Raw genomic sequence first — 25,864 nt, forward strand, 5'->3', positions numbered from 1 at the left:
CCGTCTCATCTTGGCCGCTCTCCAAAAGCCCAATTCGGCGGATCGTGGGGAAATTGTCCTGCTGGGTCCACGGAAGACCTTTCCTCGCCTGCCAAAAGGACAACTTGGGAAAGTTGGGCGTAGACATCTGGGCAGGAGGCCGCGCCCCCTCCAGGGAGAGCCAATGGGAGCAGAGCAAAGGCGATCGTTCGTTCCCGGCGCTTGCCAGCTCGGCGGACACCGAAAAGGCGATGGCTGTGGCGCGCGTCCTCGAGTGGCTCTTCGTCTTCTACTTCCTCACTCATATCCCGATCACTTTACTCTTCGACCTGCAGGCGTTGCTGCCTGGACTTTACCCTTCCGCCGTAAGTAGAGAGGAACCGCCGAGCTCTCCTGGCTGGTCCAACCTGCAAGCGCCGGGGATCCGCTTTGCCTAAGATTCTGGGATCCAGTGCGGAAAACTTGATTCCGCGTTCCTGCCTGAAGAGGCTGAGAAGAAACGGGATTGTTTGGGGAAGGGGGGGAAGCTGCATGGACCCTCTAGCTCTGGATGAGCCTGACTGGGGATGGGAGGATCCAGCGCGTTTCCCACCTGGGATAGATCCCTGTGGCTTGACTGGATTACCAAGGGTCTTTGGGGAAGATGGAGGTTTATTCGTAGACAGCGCTTTCGACACTCTGGGATTGGGAAAGGCGTTGATTCTATGTATCAAAGGTCAGAATTTGCAAGTAAACCTGTTGGGCAAAAGCTGGGTTTCATTCCATCCATTTTACAACAGTTTTTGGATCTGACCTGAAAAACTGGATCAAAATGCATGTAAACCTCTTCCCTGTGTTTTATCTATGTTTATTGTTTGCAGGGGTTTGCAAAATGTTTAAAATCTTGGTTTTATTACATACCGCCCAGAGTCATTTTGATGGGGGAGTGGGGGGCTGTTGGCATATAAATTTGACCCATAAACACGTAAAGATCATAAATTCTGTTATGAAAAAAGATAACATCTACATGTCGCCTATTCCTGGAACCTGATGTGCTAAACCCTCTCATCCCTGGACTCTCCTTTTAGGAAAGAACTTTGCGCCTTCTTGAATCAAAGTTAAAAGAAGCTGGATTTGATCCTTACCTTACCTTCCCCTGGAGTGGGGCGGGAATGGAGATTTTACAGTATCCTTCCCCTGCCACGCATACTAAGCCATGCCACACCCACCATGCCACCCCCACAGAACCAGTAATAAAAATTTTTTAAACCCACCACTGCTTTGGAGCCCGTTATCTTGTTTAAGCCCTTTAGTGTGAGAGCCCCCTGCTCGTCACTCAACCCAGTGACTTGATACCCTAATCAAAGAACTACCAAGGAGAAAAGCCAACATTGGGATTCAGAATACTTTAAGATATGGGATCAATTTTACCATTGGTTAGAAAGGAAATACAGACAAGTAAATTAATAGCTATGTAAGAAAATGGTATAATTAGAATAGTGTACTTTTGGAGAAATGGTGTAATAGATTTGGTGAAAAGGAAGACAGAAGAAACAAAAAAAAAAAAAAGAAGTCACAGAGAAAACACCAAAACGTTGCACAGAAGGGATGATTGATGTATGTTTGTTTGGGCATAAAATAAAATAAAAATTACAAAAAAAAAGAGAAAAGCCAACATTGGCAGGGCAAGCTACTGTACAGAAACAGGGAGCAAATGCCACACTCACCCGCACTGATGCTGTTACCTCATTTGGTCATAAAATGTCTGCAAGCAAGGAAGCACTGAAGCTCAGAGAGCACCAAGGACTCCTCAGTTCAGCCTGAGTGATGAATAGTTTCTTCTGTACGGCCTGTAAAAGTTGTCATCAAAACCTATGACGTAGTTTGAGAAAGAAGGAAAAATCTGCCCCCTGCTAACAAAACTGGCCAAACTTACATGCTTTGCATCAGTTTCCCACCCAGCATTAAAATGGGGCAGGGTTTCTATTACACAGTTGCAGATGCCAATTGAATTTTGTCGCCTCACCCCACCATAGATAGAAGATTAAAAGGAAGATTTAGGTGCCCTCCTCCTCCTCCTCCTCTTCCTTACTTACCGACCGTCTTCTCTGTTCCTAAAGCTGACCGATATGTTGACCTGGTACAAAACTACATTCAAGGATTCATTGGTGGCAAACCCAGAACCCTGGTTCCAGTCTTTCCTGTACTTTGAAGCTTTTCCACAATTATTTTTCTTTCCCGTTGCTGCCTATGCCTTCTGGAAAGGTAAGCATGCCGGTTTGTGAGAACCAGGGGAGCATGACATTGGGTGGGCACAGAACAGGGGTGGGATTGAGCTGGTTCGGATCGGTTCAGGCCGACCGGATGTTAATTTTAATCTGGTTCGCCAAACTGGTAGTTTATTTATTTATTTAATTAATTAATTAATTAATTTTTTATACCACCCTTCTCCCGAAGGACTCAGGGCGGTGAACAGTCAAAATAAACATATATATAAAAATGTGAATAGAAGCAATAAATAATAATTAAGTCAATTTGGCTTATCAGTTAAGTTAGGATCTTCAGATAAGTTGCAAGGACCCCACCCACTCTGCCCTGCCCCTCCCAGGAGTCCCCACGTGGCCCGTTTTGGATGCCAGATAAGTGAAGGGCCTGCGTGGAGGCCCTGGGAAGGCAAAAATTGGGCCCACCGGAAAACCAGAAACAGGCCTGTTTCTGGCCTCTGGCGGGCCTCCGGAGCCCGGGGGAGGCCGTTTTCGCCCTCCCAGAGGGTCAAGGAAAGCCTCTGGAGCCTGGAGAGGGCGAAAAATGGGCTTACCAGAAGTCCGGAAATAGCCCATTTCTGGCCTCGGGAGGGAAAAAACACCTCCCACACACACCATGGTGCAGGAAGCTGGCTAGGCCAGGTCCACCCAGCAAACGGGCAGAGAATTGGTTGCTAAAATTTTTCAATCCCAGCCCTGGCACAGAACCATGATAAATTGTCCTTGGAGAGAAGAATGCAAGTATTTCCTAATGGAGATTGAAGGTCAAGAGGTGTTTGTGAGAACCATCGGACTCCGAAGCCCCTCATGCTGAAATGGGCCAACTGTTGGCAGCCTGGACAGGCTTATCTACCTGTTCTGAAATAGTGAAAGAAGTTGGTTGTAGTGGTCCTTGACTTACAACCATTTGTTTAGTGACTGTTCAAGGTTACAATGGCATTGCAAAATATAACTGATGAGTGCAGCACTGCAGGCTATTTCAGCTGACTGCTAGTTGCAGTTTGGCAGTTCGAATCTCACCAGGCTCAAGGTTGACTCAGCCTTCCATCCTTCCGAGGTGGGTAAAATGAGGACCCAGATTGTTGGGGGCAAGAGGCTGACTCTGTAAACCACTTAGAGAGCTGTAAAAGCACTATGAAGCGGTATATAAGTCTAAGTGCTATTGCTATTTTCACCTTCCCAATTGGCGTCCAAGGAGCAAAGTCAATTGGGAAATTTGAATTCACTTAACAACCCTTATAATTTTCTTAACTGTGGTAATTTGCTTAACAGTGGCAAAAAAAGCTAATAAAATTGATCTGACTCAGTTAACATTGCAACCACTTTTTTAGCAAGGGAACTTCTCGTCCCAGTTGTGGTTATAAGTTGAGGACTACCAATATTTACATACAGTATTTTTGGGAGTATAAGACGCATCTACCTTTTTTGGTGAGGAAAAGAAGAAAAATAAATCTCCCTCTGCCTCTGCCTCTGCCTCTGCCTCTGCCTCTGAGCAGTTTTGCCTCAGTGCAGCAAACAGCAAACAGCCTGCTTTACTTTGTTTTCATTTACAGCATAGCTTGATTCAGTGGTGGGATTCAATTTTTAAAACATCTGGTTCTGTGGGCATGGCTTATTTGGGTGGGCATGGCTTGGTGGTCATTTGACTGGGTGGGCATGGTGATGTGTATAGGGACTACCCAGAGGGCTGAAAAAAGTGATTTCTGACAGGTCCTCTTACTTTTGACCAGTCCTCGCACTTATGACTGGTCATCATTTATGCCCATCGCAGCATTCTTAACAACCGTGTTATTCATTTCACAACTGTGGTGCTTCATATGACCGGGTGGCCGTGACCAAGTGGTCATGTGGCATCGCTTCTTTGCCCTAATGATAGTTTGCTGTAATGGTCATAAGTGTGAAAAACGGCCCTAAGTCATTTTTTCCAGTACCATTGTAACTGTTGTAAATCAAGGATTACCTGTACAAAAATACAAAAAGCTTCTTTGCTTGCAAAAAGCTGCCCTAAATACCAATCATTAGATTAGAAATACCTGCAAACTGGAGTTGCAAATCAGGGAAGGTGCCAGAGCACCTTGAGGTATTAAAATAGTTAAAATGCAATGATACTATCAGCAGCCAATTCTTGCTCATAAAGTGAAACCCTTTAGCAGAGAGGTCATTTAAACTCTCCAGAATGAAGCAAAGGAGCAAACAGAGTATCTGTTGCTTGTTACACCGACTACCAGAACAAATAGACACAGAACTAGTCAGATTTCCAAAGCTACTTCTTTTCAGGAACAGAGATTAAAATTTTTCCTTCCAAACAAAGCTGAATAGGGAAAATTATCTCATCACTAAACACAGGATTAAAGATCATCAAGCACAGAATTAAACTTCACCAAAACCAAAAGTCAGAAAGGGTATGTAAACTCACGTTTGAATGTCAATCTTTCTAGCTAGCCAAGAAGCCTTGCTGAATGTCACTCATCTTGATTCCTTGTCATTAAAAACTTCTGCTTCATTATTCAATTATTTCTTCAAAGTGCTGATCATTGCATCCTGGCTGGAAGAACTCCAACAGGGGAGTATTTCCTCCCAACAGTGATGTAAAAAGCTTAAAACAACCCTTCCCTTTTAAGAAAGTCAAGCCAAAAAAATCTTCTGAGAACCTCCGGAAGCGACAGTAAATCTAGACATACTGCCGGAGAGGCAGTTTCTGTAAGCAGGGCAATAAAGATTAGGTTAGGAAACAACACCGAATGTTGTAATTCCTTACAGGATTAATCCTGTAAAGTGGGGAAAAAAAACAAAAGGGAGATTTCTTTTAACAACCAGTTCTCCAAACTGCTTAACTACTTAACTACTTAACAACCTGTTCTACCCAACCGGTAGAATCCCACCACTGGCTTGATTAGCACAAGAAAAAAAAATCCGCTCCCAGCTATTTACCTCTTTGCAGCAAGCAGCAGAGCCCTGTGCAAAACAGCTGAGAGCAAATCAGCTGAGAGTCAGGATGCTGATCCAAAGGACAATCAACTTGTGCTAATTAGGTTGTGCTGAAGCTGAAAGGAGCTCCTTGCTGTTTGCTTGCAAGGAGGTAACTGCTGCGAGGCAGAGGCCAAAGGGTGGGGGCCAGTGGGTGGGAGGGACTACATTCGGTGTATAAGACGCACCTAAATTTTCACCCCCTTTTAGGGGGGGGAAAGGTACGTCTTATACTCCGAAAAATACAGTAAGTATGCAAATTAGAAAATGAACACTTGAATTTTGACCTACGGCTGCAATTATTAAAAAAAAAAACTGGTTTTTCAATGCAGGGAGCTGCAAGTGGATCCGGATTCCTGTGATTATCTACACAACGCACGTAACTACAACGGTGGTTCCTTGCTTGGCCCAAGTCCTGTTTGCTGATTTCTCCAACGCGAAAGTCCTGAGTCCACAGACTTTGCAGGAACGCCTGACCCTGGCTGCTTTCTACGCTCCTTACTTAGCAATTCCCCTTGTGATGTTGCTTTTTGTACTGTTCAGCTCTGCTTATAAGCCAGTTGAAAAAAAGAAGAAGAAATAAAACCTTCGGCCTTTCTCCTTTGGGGAGGAAGATGTGCCAATGAAATCGAGGAAAAGTGTGTCTGTGTTCCTAAGGGAGCAAACCAGAGGTGGGTTTCAGCAGGTTCTGACAGGTTCTGGCGAACTAGTAGCGGAAATTTTGAGTAGTTCGGAGAACTGGTAGTAAAAAGTCTGACTGGCCCCGCCCCCATCTATTCTCTGCCTCCCAAGTCCCAGCTAATCGGGAGGAAATGGGGATTTTGCAGTATCCTTCCCCTGGAGTGGGGAGGGAATGGAGATTTTACAGTATCCTTCCCTTGCCACGCTGACCAAGCCATGCCATGCCCACCAAGCCACACCTACAGAACCAGTAGTAAAAAATTTTGAAACCCACCACTGGAGCAAAGCACAGGTACAGTGGTGGGTTGCTACCAGTTCGCCCTGGTTTGGGTAAACCATTAGTAGCAGCAGGCTCCGCCCACCTGCCCGGATGCTTCTGCACATGCTCAGAAGCATCACGCGTATGCATGAGTGCGCGCACACCCACGAGCGAACCGGTAGCGACAGGTTTTGAAACCCGCCCCTGCACAGGTAGTCCTTGATTTATGACCACAACAGAGCCCAGAATTTACGTTGCTAAGTAAGGATATTAAGTGAGCTTTACCCCATTTTCTTGCCACATTTTTTAAATGAAACCGCAAGTTGTTAAATTAGTGGCATGATTACACGAATCTGATTCCCTCATGGACTTTGCTTGCCAGAAGGTCACAAAAGATGATCACACGACCCCAGGACACCATAACCGTCATAAATACGAACCAGTTGTCAAGCATCCGAATGTAAATCACGTGACCGTGGGGATGCTGCGAAAGTCATAAGTGTGAAAAATGGTCGTAAGTCGGGTTTTTTCAGTGCCGTTGTAACTTCCAACGGTCACTAAAAGAAACTGTTGTAAGTCGAGGACTACCTGTAGGGACTAGGCCTCAGTGTGCCTGTCAGATGGAAAATATTCTCCGGTGGGATCTTAGAAAACCACCTGAAACAGTGTTATGCCATAAAAGCAACGTGCTTTCCTCGTAAAAGGGGTCGTTTCACAAATCTGAGGTGCGGGGATACTTGAGACCAGATGAGTTACCCCAACATCGTAAAAAGCTTTTGTTAAATTGCAGGGGGGAAAAAACCCAGATGCAAAATTGCTGGTGCTTCTCCTTCCTTGTGCATCTGGAATCCGGGTTCTCCTGGCCCTCTTGGTAGGGCTGCCGGTCCACACTGGTCCCTCCCTCAGGCACCAGTGGTGGGTTGCCCTCGGTTCGCACCGGTTCTATAGAACCGGTAATAAAACCGGCAGGAGGCTCCGCCCACCGACCCCGATGTCACCAAAACGCTTCTGCGTATGCGCAGAAGAACGTGCGCGAGCAAAGCAAGCGCGCACACATGGTCCCGCTGCAAACTGGTAGTAAAGGTAAGTAGAACCCATCTCTGTCAGGCCCCTCTACTTGCTTGGGTCACGTGGTGGTCAGTCTTTGCCCAGCAGGCAGGTCACATGATGAGATGGTGGCTGGTCAGCCCTTCTTTCCTACCCTCCCTCTCTCTTTTGAACTGCTTGCTGGGCTCTTTTTTCCTGCCCACAGAAGCCTCTCCTTTCTTATTCCCTTCTCTCCCTCAGGCTTTCCCCACAGAAGCCTCACCCTCTGAAGAAGCAGCTTCTTCAGCTCTGACTCCACCGTTCAGTCAGAACTGAAGAAGCTTCTTGGATGAGAAGAGAAACGTCTTCAAAAGAAAAAACAAGAAAGTCCAGTTGCCTCCTGAAAAAAAGCACCTTTGGGACACCGGAGTCCTTCTTTAATCTTCTATCCATGGAGGGTGGGGGGGTGGGCAGGGAGGTGAAGGACAGACCTGGCCCTCTATCGATTTTTTAAAAAACTACTATCTCTCTATATCTGTTATTTTTGTCTATCTAAATCAATCAATCTATGTGTCTTGTCACTAGGTCATGTTAGGATCCAGTCCAGCTTCTTATAACATTGATCAGAGAAGAAATGGCAAAGGCCCTTTTTAAAAGCAGGGTCCAGGGATGAGAGGGGTCAGCGTATAAGACTCCAGGAATAGGTGAAATATAGATTTTATCTTAGGTCACATCGAATTATTGATTGGTCAAATTTAGATGGCCACCCATCTCATACATGCAAATTCGTGAAGCGTTCCATATTTTAATAAAAAAAAAGAGCCTTGGTGGCGCAGCAGACTAAAGTACTGTTAAGTAACACCAGTTGCCAGCAATTACTGCAAGTTCAAATCTCACCAGGCTCAAGGTTGACTCAGCCTTCCATCCTTTCGAGGTAGGTAAAATGAGGACCCAGTTTGTGGGGGCAATAAGCTGACTTTGTATTAAAAAAAAGAACACCGCTTGGGGGGGTTGCGAAAGCCCTACTAAGCAGGTATATACAAAAGTATGAAGGCTATTGCTTAACGCATTGTAAGGCGCCCTGAGTCTCTGGAAAAGGGCAGCATATAAATTGAACCAATAAACAAATAAATAAATGTGACATTTCGGTGTTATCTCCAAAAACTTCTTCTCTTATCTCTTCTATCTTCATTCTCATCAAGTCCATTACAAAAATTTTCCACTAATATATTATTCTTGTTACAACATTTTTTCCCCAATCTCTTTTAAATCTTATTTATATCTCTTTTCTAACCAATAGTAAAATTGATTCCATATCTTAAAATATTCTGAATCTTCTCTTTCTTTTTTCATCATAATTAATCTGTTCATTTCTGCACAGTCTAAAAAAATTTAATTACTTCTCCCTCCGATGGTATTTTCTCTGCTTTCCAATTTTGTGCATAAACAATCCTTGCCGCTGTTATTACATGTATAATCAAATATATATTGTCTTTACTAATTTTCTCTGGTAAGATACCCAATAGGAATAGCTCTGGTTTTAAATCCATACATTGTTGTATCATTTCCTCCAACCATAACTTAATTGTATTCCAATAGTGCTTTGCTTCAGGGCAGGTCCACCACATGTGATAATATGAGCCTGGTAACTGGTGGCATTTCCAACATTTAGCTGATTTATCTTTAAACATTTTTGCCAGTTTCTCAGGGGGCATATGCCATCTGTACTTGCAAAACCTTTAGTGTATAGTCCAATTTCTTTACTAATCCCAGAGGGTGGGAAAGTGTGGTCTTAAAAGTAGCCCCCCATCTTCCTAAAAGACCCTTGGTCATCCAGACAAGCTAAATAGGAGCTAGATGATATCACGCAGCTTCCCTCCATTCCTCAGTGAATCCCAGGTTTTTCAATCTCCAAACGGCCAGGCAGGACTGGGGCACAAGTTTTCCACTCCAGATACGCCAACTCGGTCGCAAATTCCTTCACGAGGCAGATCCCCGATGTTTTAAGTCAGGGGTCTCCAATCTTGGCAACTTTAAGACTTGTGGACTTCAACTTCTAGAATTCCTCAGCCAGCTTTGCTGGCTGTGGAATTGTGGGAGTTGAAGTCCACAAGTCTTAAAGTTGTCAAGATTGAAGTGTTGGAATAGTTACAAGATCTCGGCGGTTCCTTTCTTTTTACGGCAGGAGCAGGGTGAAATCCAGCAGGTTCTGGAGAAATGGTAGCGGAAATTTTGAGTAGTTTGGAGAATCAGCAGATACCACCTCTGGCTGGTGTGAGTGGGGTGGGAATGGGGATTTTGGAGTATCTTTCCCCTGGAGTGGGGTGGGAATGGAGATTTTGCAGTATCCTTCCTGTGCCACGCCCACCAAGCCACGCCCACATAACCAGTAGTAAAAAAAATTGGATTTCACCACTGGGCGGAAGGGTAAACTCCAGGCCACAATGAATGCATATCAAACAATAAAATCAGCAGGATGTGAGCGAGGAAGTAGAAGATGAAGGTTCACTCGAGGACACGAACCGCGGCCATCGCCTCTTGCATGGACCGTCAGACTGGCGGGTGCTGGGAATGAAAGGCTTGCTTTTCTCCTTACTTTGCAGCTCTTCTCGAAGGGGGTATGGCCTCCTGTCCTCTGGTCCTGCCCAGTTCTTCAAGCAGATCCCTTGGGGGGTGGGAAGGACAGCTGGACTTTCTGGTTTTTCTCTGAAGAGGTTTCGCTTCTCATCCAAGAAGCTTCTTCAGCTCTGACTAAAATCCTTCCATTCCCCACCATTCAGTCGGAGCTGAAGAAGCTTCTTGGATGAGAAGCGAAACCTCTTCAAAGAAAAAACAGAAAGTCCAGTTGCATCTTGAAAAAAGCACCTTTGGGACAACCATGACTTGGATGACTGAGAATCTCCAGAGACGTTTTCGCTAACGGTCTCGCTGGGCACCCTTATATTACACGCACACACACACACACACGAATGAGCACATCAGGATGACTCTCCGGCCATCTGGACTCTAAATCTGGGGATTGCTCGTTTAAACCAATAGGAAGAGAAAAAAATTTCCCACAAGTTTAATCCACTTGTGAGGTCCCCATGACTACCTCCTGTAGTTTTTTTTTTTTTTTTTTTTTTTTTTTACTTATTAAACAAATGTATATGACTGCCCATCTCACCCCAAGTGACTCTGGGTGCTGTTCAATAAAATCAGGAATTAAAACATGTTACAAACCCATTAAAATAAGCATTGATAAAAGACGACCAGATGAGACAAGCTGGAATGCTTTTATAAGATAACACCTCTATTGATCTGAATCCCTGCGCCTGAGGGCAGGATAAGAAGTAAGGGGTGGAAACTTATCCAAGGGAGATCCAACCTAGAATTAAGACAGACAGCAATTGTCAGTGAGAACAATCAATCAGTGGAATGGGTTATTACCTTCAGATGTTATGGGTGCTCTACCACTGGAGGCTTTTAAGAAATTGGACTGTTATTTGTCCAGAATGACATAGGTGTCAGGTTTCGATGTCGTCTCAAATAAAATAAATTGCATTTCCAAACAGTCTTTGAATAAATCTTTCATTTTATTAAGCACGACAACCTGTCCCCGATCGTGGCGTAGCCAACTCTGACTTCCTGACCCCAAACCTTCCCTTTCCGTTCCCCAATTCGCTGCGTCTCATTGGGCCTCTTCCAAATCACTCTCCCCATATCTACTACTTAAGCTCCCAGGAATGTCCCCCCTCCCATCTCATCTCCTAGGGGATATTATCTTCAGGGAAAATAAGTAGGTGAGAAGTCAAGCGTCCTCTTGCCAGCTGCCCCCTCTTCTCCTTCTTATGTCAGCACTAGAGTAAATGCAGGTTGAAGTGCTGACAATAGGGCAGTGTTTCTCAACCTTGGTAGCTTGAAGATGGGTGGACTTCAACTCCCAGAATCCCCCAGCCGGAATTGAAGTCCACCCATCTTCAAGCTTCCAAGGTTGAGAAACACTGACATAAGGTCTTCTGCCTAAGCAGGGAGTTGGATTAGAAGACCACCAAGATCCCTTCCAACTGTTACTTTTACTAAAATGTTTCTCCTACGCTACTCTCCCGCTCAGAGGTCTCCTGATGGTTCCCCATCCAATTACCAATCAAGATCTACACACCTTTTGCTTTTGAAGATTAGTGGAGGTCGGCTATAGGGTTGCTCTGAGTGTAATATAGTATAAACTCCCCCCCTAATTTCAAATGGTAACTAGGTCAAAGCTGTATAATATGGCCCGAGAAAAAAAGGATGTAAAAATCCCTTCAATGCTCCAGTGGTGGGTTTCAATTTTTTTTACTACTGGTTCTGTGGGTGTGGCTTGGTGGGCGTGGTGTGGCTTGGTGGGCGTGGCAGGGGAAGGATACTGTAAAATCTCCATTCACTCCCCAATCCAGGGGAAGGTTAATACAAAATCCCCACTTCCTCCCGATCAGCTGGGACTTGGGAGGCAGAGAATAGATGGGGGCAGGGCCAGTCAGAATTTTTACTACCGGTTCTCCGAACTACTCAGAATTTCCGCTACCGGCTCTCCAGAACTGGTCAGAACCTGCTGAAACCCACCTCTGCTTCAATGCAATATTTGAATCAATCTGATACAGTGATTAAAGAAATTCTCTGGGATCGGGGTGTCAAACTCGCAGCATCACGTTGTCATCACGTGACGTATCGCGACTTTTTCCCCTTTGCTAAACCGGGAGTGGGCCTGGCCAGCGCGTGACGCATCCGGGCTGCAAGACCACGAGTTTTAACACCCCTGCTCTAGGAGATAAGAGTTAGTCCTGCCTTTAGACATGAAACCAACTGGCTCTTCTGTGTTCTAAGGCTTCCTGAGACAGTAACAATCACACGCTTAGTCCCCAAAACCTTCTTTTTATTTCAGCGGCTGTGAATTATGTTCATTCACAGCCCGTAATGAGTCCCAAGCAGTTTGTGAATAATCCGACAGAAGTCTGCCAGTGTCTTTAGGGATAAGACCAGGGTGGATAAAAATCAATGATTAAAAAAAAAAAAACAGATTTTTTTTTAATTTAAATCAGATTTTTTTGATTTTTATCGGATTTTTCTGATTTTTATCGAATTTATTTTAATAAAAAACTTTTGGGGTAAAAATCTATCGTAAGATAGTTTTCTATTTAAGATACATAAATAATTTAGTTTATTCAGCATGAAATGGAGCTTAGTTATGTAGCATGAGGCTGTATATTCTGCAACACTGGGACTATCGGTGAGTCAACAGTGGGTCAAAGGAGTAGCAGAGATGACAGTTGCTCTTTAAAAATTATGATTTAAATTGAGTTGATTTAAATCAAGCCTTTTTACTAGTGATTTAAATCATGATTTAAATCGTGATTTAAATCTACTCGATTTAAATCAAATCCACCCTGGATAAGACTGATAAGCACCCACCTTTACCTCCCTTGAAACGCTGCCAAAGACCTAATTGCCAATTACCTTTGCAAGGCCAAACGGAGCACAAAGTCAAAACGGAGCTTCAGAGTTTAAACCGACCAGAACGAACAAAGTTGCTTCCTGCAAAGGCTCATGTCCCTTTGCTCCACCTTTATGTCTTATGGGAGGGGCCAATCATCTCCAAGCCTTACTCCCGAGTCATCCAATTTGTCTTAACTGTTCTTGCCTTCTGGCAAGCACACTCTGAGAACAGGCTCCCCCTGTTCCTCTGCCTCGCTGATGTCAGACTCTGGAGGCTCCGGAGTCAGCACATAACTCCCAGATGGCCCTGGCCCATTCTCTGCCTCCAACGCAGAGTTCTCATCCGAGTCTTTCCCAGACTCCAGAACTGGCCCATGTTCCTCCCCAGCCTCCTCACTATCCGACTCTGCTGCCAGCTCCATAGGTCGTCGGTGGACCACAACACAATCCTTCCCTCTCAGCTCCATGAAAAAGGAAAGGACAATCGTTTCTGAAAAATGGATCCAGGCAACACCAGGAGTGAAGATTGACCTGAAGGGTTATGTAATCCTGTCCCGGCCTCTGAGATGTGATCAGGTCTCCTGATTCTGAACCAGCCTTCCACCCAGATGTGCATGCAGAAAAAGCAGGGCTTCGATTACATGCCATTTTGACTTTTTGGACCTCACCCCCATGGAGTGGGATTAAAGTTGGATTCAGGTGCCTTCCACTTTCTCCTCCTCTCTCTTTCACTGGCCATATGTGTGATCTGTTTCTGGCACGCTACCTTCTCTCTACCGAACATCACCATGATAGAAGTGCAGTGGGTAAACGCAGCATTTCAAAAGGTTAATTGTTTCTCGAAGCATTTTATTTTCTTAAAAAGTGGGGAAGATGCACAAACCCAGTGAGAAATACAGTTGAGTGATCGAAACTCTCATTATAAACAGCTGCTAAAAAAAAAAAGAAGACTTAAATACAAGAGTTGCTCCTTCCTTCTCATCCTTTGGAAGCACATCCAATGGCCAACATCTTCCCAGGGAACCTGCCAACTGTGGTTTTCGTTACCCCCCCACCCCCCCCCCAACCAAAGGGCAGGTTGCATAGGGAAAATGAAAACTCTCTGGAATGGAGATCTTGCAAGGTATGTCTTCAGTCGATGCTTTCACAGCCTGTCCAAATTGTCTGTTCTGGAACAACAGGAATCGGTCAAGTTCTCTTGGTCCCTTGGTTGCAGTCAATTCTTGGTCTACTTCTGGAAGATAAATTGGTCGATGAATTCATTCTGGTCCGCTTCTATTTTGCACAGTGTTTGATACTCCACTCGGTACCTGAGGAACAAGGAAAGCAAAGAATGAGCTGGCTGGGCTTGAAGACAGCTTGAAGGATGAACAACTGGGGGGAGGGGGGGGATTTTTCAGCTGGCAAAAAGAGCCCCGGCAGGGAGCTGATGGCTTCCATGTGTTTGCATTCTTGAGTTATTCAAGAAGCATCAGAATACTTTAGGGAGTAAAAAAAAAAAGACCCTTCCAGAATTCTTTTGAATTTTTCGGCAGCTGTTTTATGACAACCGGCTCCAAGAACAGAGAGAAGACCATTCCCTGATGGATCAGGGGATGGCCAATCAGGACGGCTCTGGGAAGATGAGGGAGGGAGGGAGGAAGAAAAGTGTTCTGGGAGTGTTGGAAGGCTGTGCAACTAATTGCACAGGATATTTGGCGGACCACCTACAGCCAGCAATGATATCCCATCGCCCGGTTCGCACCCATAGAGGGGGCCTGTTCAGGGTGCCGTCGGCTAGACAGTGCCGGCTGGCGGCCCCCAGGGGTAGAGCCTTCTCGGTGGGTGCGCCCACCCTCTGGAATCAATTTCCCTTGGAGCTCTGATTAGCGCCTGACCTTGGCACCTTCCGTAGTGAATTAAAAACTTGGCTTTTTAAATCGCTTGACCTGGTCTGTTGGGGGTTTTAAGGGTTAAATTTTAAATTGTTTAGATTTTAGATTTTATTTTGTATTGTGGCTTGTGTTTTTATTATTGTGAGCCGCCCTGAGTCCATTGGGAGATAGGGCGGCATATAAGCTGAATAAAATAAAGAGCCTGTAGTACAGTGGACTAAAGCACTGTTATTAACATCTGCTGCTTGCAATTACTGCAAGTTCAAATCTCACCAGGCTCAAGGTTGACTCAGCCTTCCATCCTATATATATATATTTATTTATATTTACCGTATTTTTCAGAGTATAAGACACACCTTTTCCCCCCCTAAAAGGGGGTAAAAATTTAGGTGCGTCTTATACACCGAATGTAGCCCTGCCCACCCACTGGCCCCCACCCTTTGGCCTCTGCCTGGCAGCAGTTACCTCCTTGCAAGCAAACAGCAAGAAAAAACAGCTCCTTTCAGCTTCAGCACAGCCTGAATTCAGCACAAGTTGATTGGATCCGCCTCCCGACTCTCAGCTGATTTGCTCTCAGCTGTTTTGCGCAGGGCTCTGCTGCTTGCTGCAAAGAGGTAAATTGCTGGAGCAGATTTTTTTTCCCTTGTGCTAATCAAGCTATGCTAAAAACAAAACTGAAAGTAAAGCAGGCTGTTTGCTGCAACCAGGCGAAATTGCTCAGAGGCAGAGAGAGATTTCTTTTTCTTCTTTTCCTCACCAAAAAAGGTAGGTACGTCTTATACTCAGAAAAATACGGTAAGCGTTTTTGAAAACCTCCAGAGATAACCATGACACCAATAACCAATAACACTGTAACTGTAACTTTGTTGCTGGTATCCTTACGATTTATATTGACTGTTTCCTAATATGATTTGATTGCTTATTTGTTCCCTATGACTACCATTAAGTGTTGTACATTATGATTCTTGACGAATGTATCTTTTCTTTTATGTACACTGAGAGCGTATGCACCAAGACAAATTCCTTATGTGTCCAATCACACTTGGCCAATAAAGAATTCTATTCTTCTATTCTATGCTAATAGAAAAGAATATATGTAGCTCAGAATTGAACTATGGGGTCCTCGGTGCACTCTGTTTATATATAGTAGCTTTCCCAGCTTAGGTGGGGGTGTGATTTTCTCCTTGTCAGTTTTTTTATTATGGTATTGTTTCCTGCTTACTTGTCTGGTGTTAATCCCTGCTTATCTAGATGTTGGCTGCTGGAGCGGATGGGATCTGGTCTTTTAGTTTCCTTCTTAGGTATGTTTTTGACTTGTGTGTAAATGTGGTTTATCTCTATGTATCTATTGATGGCCGAAGAGGTCACAAACCCCACACTCATTCACACTGATGATGTTGGGTCATGAAATGTCTGGAAGCAAACAACCAAGTTCAGAGAGCACCAAGGATTCCATAATGATTAGTCTTGGGGTTGGGCGGATTGTTTTCCTTCTCAAATGCTAAATAACCTGCCCCTCCCAAAACGCAAGCGCTCCTGCTCTGTCCTATCTGGCAAGCAAAATGTACACAGGGAGAGGATCAAGAGAGTCAAGATGGCAACGAACCCATGGAAACAAACCCGTTCCCCCATTTACACAATGCATATGAAAGAGGGAAACCGATGCTATGATGATAATGTGATTAAGCAAGGCACTTTCTCTAAACTGGGGGTCTAACAGGTTGCGACAGCATCTGGCATGATTCCCAATGCTGTGGTTGAAATGGAGAAAGTCAGCCCGAGGGAACGCTTTAAAAAATAGCCTCATCTGCTTTTATTAGTCTTTCCCACTGAGCCACGGTGGTGCAGTGGTTACAATGCAGTACTGCAGGCTACTTCTGCTGATTGCCGGCTGCCTACAATTTGGCAGTTCGAATCTCACCAGGTTCAAGGTTGACTCAGTCTTCCATCCTTCCGAGGTCGGTCAAATGAGGACCCAGATTGTTGGGGGCAATAGGCTGATTCTGTAAACCGCTTAGAGATGGCTGTAAAGCACTGTGAAGCGATATGTAAGTGTAAGTGCTACTGCTACTGCAGGCTAACTCTGCCAAGTGCCAGGAGTTCGTTCTTGACCAACTCAAGGTTGACTCAGCCTTCCATCCTTCTGAGATGGGTAAAATGAGGACCCAGGTTGTTGGGGGCAATAGGCTGACTCTGTAAACCACTTAGAAAGGGCTGTAAATCACTGTGAAGCAGTATATAAGTCTATGTGCTTTTGCTATCCACCTTGGGATTACTCGGGAGCAAAATCCACTCAGCAGAGGCGGGACATCTCGCATCCATCTCTTGCAGAAATATCTTCTGTGACTTGCCCCACCCCAATTAAAAAAAAAACCAATATTTTTTTAAGTAGAAGAGAATCTAGGGCAGGGTTTCTCAACCTCAGCGACTTTAAGAAGAGTGGAGTTCAACTCCCAGAATTCCTCTGACAAGGTTGAGAAACACTAATATAGGATAATAAATCTCATGAGACGGCACCAAATTTTTTTGGAGTGGGGGGAGATGTCTGGGGACAGAAAGAAAATGATATCCCTCCCTGATTTAAGGATCAGATGCTTTAAGGGCAGGAGACCTCCTGGGGCTTCAATTTTTGTGGCCAGGAAACCTAGGATGTGTTTAGCACGTATTTGGGAATTCCTTTGTCCATTCCTAACCTTTCCAACTGTGTCTTCTTCTCGGTGATTAATGCTTGGAGTTGTTGCTGTTGGGCCTCTCTTTGCTTTGCTATGGACTTCAGTAAGTTACGGGCCCCGATTGCCTGCAAAAGAAGAAACCTTTATTTAAAAAAAAAAGAAAAAAGCAAGTACTTTTGTTTTCTTGCAATCTTTCTAAATGGATTTGGGCTGCTCCACCTCTAAAGAAATCTGTTCATCATCCATTGGTAAGCATCGATGTATAGTATAAAGGTAAAGGTTCCCCTTGCACATACGTGCTAGTCGTTCCCGACTCTAGGGGGAGGTGCTCATCTCTGTTTCAAAGCCGAAGAGCCAGCGCTGTCCGAAGACGTCTCCGTGGTCATGTGGCCGGCATGACTCAATGCCAAAGGCACACAGAACGTTGTTACCTTCCCACAAAAGGGGGTCCCTATTTTTCTACTTGCATTCTTTATGTGCTTTCGAACTGCTAGGTTGGCAGAAGCTGGGACAAGTAACGGGAGCTCACCCCACTACATTAGCCACCACGTCCCTGCTATATGTATAGTAGAGACCTCCTTTAAATGAACTGAGCAGAAAGAGTTGATATTATGCCATGCACGCATGACAAAATGACAGTATCTCTCTAGGCCAGTTTTTTCCCAATCTTAACAATTTTAAGATGTGCGGACTTCAATTCTCAGAATTCCTCAGCTAGCATGGGAAATAAAATAACCTTATTTTTAGTGGTTTCATGACTCCCTTCTAGGTGATGGACACTATTTTAGCATATATTTGAGTGGTAGTTACACACTACATGACCACCAGGAGGCAGTGTGCTGTCTGTTTTTACCCTGACTGGGCTTCATCTACCTCCTGATGGTCAAATAATGTCTACCAATCCTTGGTAAGCAATGACACTGTGCTATGGATGTTGTCCAAGTGAATACCACCTTTAACTGACAAGTTGCAACTACAGGTAGTCCTCATTTAGTGACACAATTAGGACTGGCAACTCCATCATTAAGTGAAATGGCCACTAAGGGGGAAATCATCTGACTGCAACTGTACTTTCCTTCTTCTCACTTGCCCGTAATTTGGAATGGTCAATTTGGCATTGGGGTAATTAGCAAGAAGGGAATTAATGTTTGTACTTAATTCATCGGAGAGGAAGGGATTACAAGAGAGTAATGAGGCACACAATGGGGAATACACATCGAAAGCAAAGTGGTGGTGCCAGAAACCGTGAGCATGCTATGCAAACAGCCCAGAGTATTCTCCATTATGTACTTGCTTACTCTTTTTAATCCCCTTTTCTCCAATCTCCCTACTCTGCAGGGGGGTGGGGAAAAGAAAAAACAATAGGTTAGGTACAGGACACAGTGGATTAACTCAGGGATGAAATCCAGCAGGTTCTGACAGGTTCTGGAGAACCGGTAATGGAAATTTTGAGCAGTTCGGAGTACCAGCAAATACCACTTCTGGCTGGCCCCAGAGTGGGGTGGGAATAGAGATTTTGCAATATCCTTTCCCCAGGAGTGGGGAGGGAATGGAGATTTTGCAGTATCCTTCCCCTGCCACGCCCACCAAGCCACACCTCACCAAGCCACACCACTCCCACCAAGCCATGCCCACAGAAACGGTAATAAAAAAATTTGGATTTCACCACTGGATTAACTGTAATGGTTATTATGTGACTGGGAGATGCTACGCTGCTCATAAATGCAAGTGATAGTTGTATCTTTATTAGTACCATTGTAACTAAACAACGCAATCAGTAAGGGTGACTACCTGTACACAATGGCAAATGACACAGAATACTTCTTGCCCTCTTTAATTATTTAATTTTTATAATTGATTACATTAAAAAGAAAGTGAAAACCTTTTTTAAAAAAATGACGGACACCTTGTTGATCAGTTAATCTCCCAGAGCTATTTTTGAGAAGTAGTCCCATTTAGTTCAGGGGGGTGGCTTACTTCTTGATAAATACTGTAATTTAAAAACATAAATGTACTTTGGAATATAACCTTTTTAAAAAATTATTATTTTAAAAAAACCATATAATTCAGCGGTAAAAAATTCTAGTCCTTAATCATAGTTATCATTTTTTAATGCAAACAACCGGCTCCTTTTTTTAAAACAAAAAAAGAATCTGTTTTTAGTTTTAGAATGTTGTCTTCTAAAGGAGGGCTACACAGAAAGAGATCAAACATTTTTTGAAAAAAAAAAAAATCTGATACACTTGTTTAAAAACATAGAATTCATCAAAGGGGTGTTAATGTAATTAATTAAAATATATTTGTTTCCTGTTTCTATCCAGGACATCAAGGCAGCTTATAAGACAAAAGGGGAAATAAAAAACTAAAAGACCTATTTTAAACAACTGTTCTAAATCTGAAGGAGGAAGGCTACACCAGGACTATCCAGCCTTGGGAACAGTGGTGGGATTCAGCTGGTTCGGGCCGGTTCTAGTGAACCGGTAGTTAAATTGCTCGCTCACCCCGCCCCTTCCAGGAGTCTTCGCACGCCCCATTTTGGCTCTCAGGTAAGTGCAGGGAGGCCTACTACGCCCAAAATGGGCCGTGGGGGAGGGGGGTGAGGCACGCCCCCCCGCGGCTCATTTTCTCTTCCTGAGGCTTCAGGGAAGCCTTTTGGCCCAAAACGGGGTGCAGGAGGGGCAGTGCAGCCCCCCCGTACCATGTTTTTGCTCCCAGGAGGTTGCAGAGAGGCCTACCAGGCCCAAAATGGGGCATGGGGGGCTGGTGTGTCCCCCCCCCCCGGCAGCCCATTTTTGCTCCCAGGGAGGTGCAGGAGGCTGAGTGCTGCCTGTCACACACCCCTGGCCACGCCCACCCAGCCGGTCATTAAGGCAGACAACCGGTTGTTAAATTATTTGAATCCCATCACTGCTTGGGAACTTTAAGATATGTGGACCTCAACTTCCAGAATTCTCCCTGCTCCTGTCTGGAGAATTCTAGGAATTGAAGTCCACACATCTTAAAAGTTCTCAAGGTTGGGAAACACTGATTTAAAGGCAAATTAGCTGCAATACAGCACAAGCCATCATGGGAGAAATTGAAGTCAGGCAATCTCCATTATAACATCCCCATACCATCTGTCATACCTTCCCTATTTACTGACACAGCTGTTAAAACATATCACAGTTGAATCGTGTGACTCATCTGGTTAAGCAAATTGTCAACCCACAGTCATTAAGCAAATCCAGCTTTCCCCATTGACACTGCTTTGTCAAGAAGCTGGCTGGAAAGTCGTGAATGGTAATTACATGACCCCCAGCACGCTGTGGTATAAAATTAGGCACAATTCCCTTAACAATCACCTTGCAACCATTGTAAATACATGTGCCTGAATTTTGATCCTGTAACCATGGAGAAGCTGTGACAGTTATAAGTGTGAGGACTGGTTGTAAGCAGGGTGGATTTGATTTAAATCGAGTTGATTTAAATCACGATTTAAATCATGATTTATATCACTAGTAAAAAGGCTTGATTTAAATCAACTCAATTTAAATCATAATTTTTAAAGAGCAACTGTAATTTCTGCTACTCCTTTGACCCACTGTTGACTCACCGATAGTCCCAGTGTTGCAGAATATACAGCCTCATGCTACATAACTAAGCTCCATTTCATGCTGAATAAACGAAATTATTTATGTATCTTAAAAAGAAAACTATCTTACGATAGATTTTTACCCCCAAAGTTTTTTATTAAAATAAATTTGATAAAAAATAAAAAAAATCTGATTTAAATAAAAAAAATCCGATTTAAATAAAAAAAATCTGATTTTTTTGATTTTTTTAAAAAAAAATCATTGATTTTTATCCACCCTGGTTGTAAGTTACTTTTTTCAGTGCTATTATAAATGTGAACAATCCCTAACCTCATAGTTGTTAGAGGTGGGAAATATTCCTTTGTAATGCTCCTTTACCTTAATCTTCTCATTTTCTGTGGCTTTTGCTAGCTGATCTACAAGTTCAATCAGGCTGCCCACTATTTTTTTAAATTCTGCAATTTCTGTAAAAAAGGAAGGAAGGCGTAAAAGAAAAGGTTTACATCCAACATCATCAGACAAGGGACGGTAAAGTTAATATGGCAATTTCTATTATAATTGTTTTAAGAGCGTTAGATCATAATCACTCATTAAAGCGCCTCTGACAATATGCTCATCCAATCAAATAAGGACTTTTAGGAAGACATAAATCTCCACCAATGCTCACAAACATGAATATATTCTCCTGTATACAGGCCTACACAAGCACAAAAATAGATGTCACAAAGAGCTGCTCTTTCCTAAGAGGAAACCCTTTAACTTGATTTTGGAGATCAAGATTAAGATAATTCTCATTTTTGAAGGGCCCACCAGCCACAACAATTTGAACCCCTGCCCATAGAAAAAAAAACATCCATTTCCCACATAAGGAAAGAGATCTCTGATGGTGTTGTGGTCCGCCAGCAGCCTGCGGAGCTGGCAGCAGAGTCAAACAGTGAGGAGGCTGGAGAGGAACATGGGCTAGTCCTAGAGTCTGGGGAAGGCCCGGATGAGGGCTCTGTGTTGGAGACAGAGATGGGGCCAGGGCCATCTGGGAGCAATGCACGGACTCCGGAGCCTCCAGAGTCGGGCAGCAGAGAGGCAGAGGAACAGGAGGAGCCTGTTCCCAGTGCGCACATGTGCAGAGCTGCCAGAAGGCAAGAACAGTTAAAACAAAAGGGATGACTCGGGAGTAAGGCTTGGAGATGATTGGCCCCTCCCATAAGACTTAAAAGAGGAGCAGAGGCACACGGGCTCTTTGCAGGAAAGCAACGTTATTAATTCTGTTCCCAGTCGGCATCTCTATTTGATTCTGGACTCCGTATGGCTTTGCCAAGTAGGTATTTGGCAGGGTGTCAAGGGAGATAAAGGTTGGTGATTATCCCGAAGGACTTTTTGCAACTAACTGGGACTCAGCTGTGAATGAAAGTAATTCACAACTGTTGCAAGAAAAGAGGTTTTTGGGACTACTCTTGTGTTTTAATGATTCAGGAAGCCTAGGTCACAACAGATGGGCAGGCTACAAGAAACTTCAGAAGTGAGAGTTGAAAGATAGAAAGGGCCTGGTAGAAGTTGATGGGACCATATTTGACCACAGTTCCAAACCCAGCTGGCCATGATATTCTTGGGTCCCAAAAGTCTTGGTCTCTGTCCTGGTCTAAATGATTTCATTTCTGCATGAAAGCTGGATCAGCCAGAAAGAAAACTAAAACATGGAGCCAGTTACGGCATCTTCCAGATGGGCTAAGCTACAAGTCACTCCACAACCATTCCTTGCTAACCACATCTGTGCGAACGAGGCCTCCAACATCATCCTGACTCTGCTATGTGGAGGGGCAGCTCTCTCTGCAATCAGCCATGAAGACTTACTGTCTACAAACAGTCTGCATTCCTCTTTCAGCTCTGTGGTTTGTTGGGCCACCTCTGGATCCAAAACCCTCAGTTTGTTCAGCTCGTCAAAGTGGAGACCTGCCTCTCCTAGGATGTCTTTTGCCATTATAAGCTCTTTTCAAGTGGCTGGAGAAACATCAAGATCCGGTTCCAGAGAGGAGGAAAGAGCAGGCCTCTGAAAATCAAGACATGAGGGTATTTTAGGAATTCTTCCATATTTTGCAAAACTAAATAAAACTTTCCTGGGGTAAAGAAACAGGCAATACCTCCAATTCCCTTTTAATGCCATTTTTAAAATCACTGTTCATAACGTTTATTATTGTAGATGATTATTCACAAGAATACTTTTCTTTTGCAACCTTGCATTTTTTTCTTGGGTTTCCTCAATAAATCTGGCCACTAAGCTTATTCCTGAATAAATGTCTTTAGGACTGCAGTTTGATTTGTGAGGGTTGTGATCCTACAGGCACATTTACTCGGCAATGAACAGAGTGATGTTATCAGCTGTCACCTTATGCCTTTAAGTTTGTGAAAAGTCCGAGAGATGTTTACTGCTGAGAAAACTACAAACCCGAACCACTAAAGAATATATTGTGAACATTTTTTTTTCTGGGCTTCAATCCCCTTTTTGTTGGAAGGATTGGGGCAGGGGAAACCCCAGACTGGTAAGTTTTAAAATCTTTAATTATTGTGATGAAGGGGAATTGCTATTCTCTTGGGGGGGGGAGTCTAGTATTTTACTATTCATACCCTGTCCTGATGTCCCTTTTTTCTCGTATCCATAAAAGTATAAAAGTTTATACTTTTATCTGTTGTAGGATTGTACCCACCCTTTCCTGGAAGAATGAAATATTTTAGGAAATATTACAAAAGGCAGAATATTATGTTTCCCTGGATGAGAAATGGAGAAGCATGTTTTAAAGACAAAGCAGCTCCCACCTTCTTGCCCCCACTCTTTTGTTAATGGGCCAGAGGCAGAAACTCAATCTTTGTCAATGGACCTCATCTGCAAGACAATGGGACCCATCTAGGACAGAAACTCACCACATGGCACCTGGTAAGATTACATCAGCCAGCAAGGCTACCTAAGACTCCTACCCACTAGGAGTCTGACAACCAATCAGGATACTCTTTCGGGACCCCAGGAAGTTCAAAGCCAGAGAAAGCATAAAACCCGGGGATTCGCTGTATCTCGCCTCTCTTTTCTGTTCAGGAACTCGAGCCATATGATCCTGTCCACCATTAAACCATCTTTCCAAGCAATCTCCATGTCTCCAGTGTCTTTTTCACCACTTGGAGCTGAACCCAGAAGGATATTTCTTCCTACACTGTTATATATGCTTGACAAATAAATAAAATAAAAATAAATAAACCCGCAATTTTTCATAGAGAATACAATATAGACAAGTCTCAAAAATGGGGTTCCCTTCATCCCAACACAGAGATGGGGGAAAAAATGGGACTCTCATTCAGGAAACAGCAATGCTTACAGCTGCCCCCCCCCCAGTGTCCTCCAGATGTGGGAGCCTTTGCCTCCCAGAATTCCTAGCCAATTACAGTAACGCAATTCTTTGTTTCCAGGAGCCACCCGACGTCATTCTCTACCATCGCTCCCTGGCAGCTGACATTTAATGACTGCTCCCGGATCTGGAGGCTCCATTCTAAGACACACAAGTAAGCAGCCTCCCCCACCGCCTTTTCTTTCCCACCCCACCTTTCCTTGGATCCCTCCCTACTTACCTGCAAAGGGTCCCTAAAAGCTTCCCCGGTGCCCCAAGCTCGCCGCAGCCGCCAGCTGCCACGGCGACAGAAGAAACAACAGCAGCCGCCGCCGCCGCCGCCTCTGCCCCGCCCACGCGGCTTATTCCATGCGCTCGTAGGGGGGGGAGAAAGGAGAGCGCCGGCTTCGCTTGGCATTCTGGGAACCGTAGTTCGGTGGGAAGAATCCAAAGCGGAGGAAGCGGAGGGGGGGGGTCGCCAGGAACGAGACGGATGATCCCGGAGAAGGGCTTTCGATCTATGACCCCAAAGATCTTATACAGAACTCGTTTGTTCGTTTGTTTATTCGATTTATACAGCCTCCCATCTCAGCCAAGTGATCTCAGCCGTTATAGTAACAATAAGAGAGTTGGAAGATTCTTGATGACATCTTTTCTTTTATGTTCACCGAGAGCGTATGCACTAAGACAAATTCCTTGTGTGTCCAATCACACTTGGCCAATAAAGAATTCTATTCTATTCTATTCTATTTTATTTATTTTATTTATTTTATTTTAAATTTATATACCGCCCTTCTCCCTGAGGACTCAGGGCGGTGTACAGCCAGAATTAAAAACATGGAATACAAATATTAAAAACAATTAAAATATATATAAATTTGGCCCAAAATTAAAAATACAAACCAATTAAAACATTTAAAATTTCTTCTTAAGCCAGCCCGGCTTGCTGGAAAAAGTGGGTTTTAAGTGGGTTTATTCTATTCTATTCTATTCTATTCTATTCTATTCTATTCTATTCTATTCTATTCTATTCTATTCTATTCTATTCTATTCTATTCTATTCTATTCTATTCTAACAGAGTTGGAAGGGACCTTGGAGGTCATCTAGTTCAGCCCCTTGCTCAAGCCATTTCAGACCCATTTCAGACAAGTGGCTGTCTAGTCTCTTCTTTAAAACCTCCAGTGATGGGAGCACCCACAACTTCCGGAAGCAACCTGTTGCAATGATTAATTGTTCTCAGGAAATTTCTCCTTAGTTCTATGTTGCTTCTCTCCTTGGTTAAGTTTCCACCCATTGTTTCTTTTTTTTTCAATTTTTTTTTTATTTTTTTTAAACATAAAACATAAAAGACATCGTTTTAGAGCAAGGGTTTGGTCCGGCATAAAATGAATACAATTATTCACATTCCCTCAATCAATTTTGTTCCAAATTTTATCCATTTACATCTTAAAAAAAGAAAAAGAAAAAAAATGAATTTTTTTTATTCTAAACATTTATCATTCTATTACACCCAAAATTCTAAACAATAAACAGTGTTCTAAATCTTTATCATTTTAATAATCAATATTTCATATATATTCCTCAATCCTAAAACCCATTACCTCAAATCTATATTTTGCTTCTCTTAAATGACATCTAACATCCATAATCTTGACAAAAAGTATTTTCCTCCTCTCTTAAAGTCATTTCATAAACAATCAACATTTCTTTCTATAGTTTGTTACTTCCACAATACTTTATTTTATTTATTTCAAGTTTATTCTCATATTTT

General features: G+C 43.6%; 2 protein-coding genes across 3 annotated transcripts; one reads left to right on the plus strand and one right to left on the minus strand.

Moving 5' to 3' along the window:
• Positions 1-191: 191 nt before the first annotated feature.
• Positions 192-5,808, plus strand: TMEM97 (transmembrane protein 97). Its single transcript, XM_070945437.1, has 3 exons — positions 192-344; positions 2,079-2,223; positions 5,522-5,808. The coding sequence occupies exons 1-3, from the start codon at positions 231-233 to the stop codon at positions 5,770-5,772; spliced, it is 510 nt and encodes a 169-aa protein (XP_070801538.1). The 5' UTR covers positions 192-230; the 3' UTR covers positions 5,773-5,808.
• A 7,626-nt stretch (positions 5,809-13,434) lies between these two features.
• On the minus strand, positions 13,435-24,441 carry IFT20 (intraflagellar transport 20). 2 transcript variants are annotated; one of them, XM_070945449.1, is made up of 6 exons: positions 24,334-24,441; positions 22,573-22,768; positions 21,103-21,188; positions 17,174-17,277; positions 16,402-16,514; positions 13,833-13,916 (listed from the first exon to the last, which is right to left on the minus strand). In XM_070945449.1, exons 2-5 carry the CDS (start codon positions 22,697-22,699, stop codon positions 16,418-16,420), a joined length of 414 nt encoding a protein of 137 aa, XP_070801550.1. In that variant the 5' UTR covers positions 22,700-22,768; positions 24,334-24,441; the 3' UTR covers positions 13,833-13,916; positions 16,402-16,417. The 2 variants fall into 2 exon arrangements, with proteins under 2 accessions (XP_070801558.1, XP_070801550.1); XM_070945457.1 differs by lacking the exon at positions 16,402-16,514 and having other exon boundaries at positions 13,435-13,916.
• Between the last annotated feature and the right edge of the window lie 1,423 nt (positions 24,442-25,864).

The sequence above is a fragment of the Pituophis catenifer genome, unplaced genomic scaffold (genome assembly GCF_029215685.1).
Source record: "Pituophis catenifer annectens isolate HBS135680 unplaced genomic scaffold, rPitCat1.0.hap2 SCAF_1, whole genome shotgun sequence".
In the NCBI taxonomy this organism is placed as follows: Eukaryota; Metazoa; Chordata; class Lepidosauria; order Squamata; family Colubridae; genus Pituophis; species Pituophis catenifer.

What these genes read in the sequence shown, in the direction of transcription:
- TMEM97 (XM_070945437.1), top strand. Translation starts at nt 231, where the DNA reads ATGGCTGTGGCGCGCGTCCTCGAGTGGCTCTTCGTCTTCTACTTCCTC. An exon ending in CTGGACTTTACCCTTCCGCC is followed by an intron (nt 345 to 2,078) that starts GTAAGTAGAGAG and finishes CTGTTCCTAAAG; the next exon opens with CTGACCGATATGTTGACCTG. An exon ending in TGCCTATGCCTTCTGGAAAG is followed by an intron (nt 2,224 to 5,521) that starts GTAAGCATGCCG and finishes TTTTCAATGCAG; the next exon opens with GGAGCTGCAAGTGGATCCGG.
- IFT20 (XM_070945449.1), bottom strand. Translation starts at nt 22,699, where the DNA reads ATGGCAAAAGACATCCTAGGAGAGGCAGGTCTCCACTTTGACGAGCTG. An exon ending in CAGAAAATGAGAAGATTAAG is followed by an intron (nt 17,278 to 21,102) that starts GTAAAGGAGCAT and finishes CTTCTTTTGCAG; the next exon opens with GCAATCGGGGCCCGTAACTT. An exon ending in AAGAAGACACAGTTGGAAAG is followed by an intron (nt 16,515 to 17,173) that starts GTTAGGAATGGA and finishes ATCGCTTCACAG; the next exon opens with TGCTTTACAGCCATCTCTAA.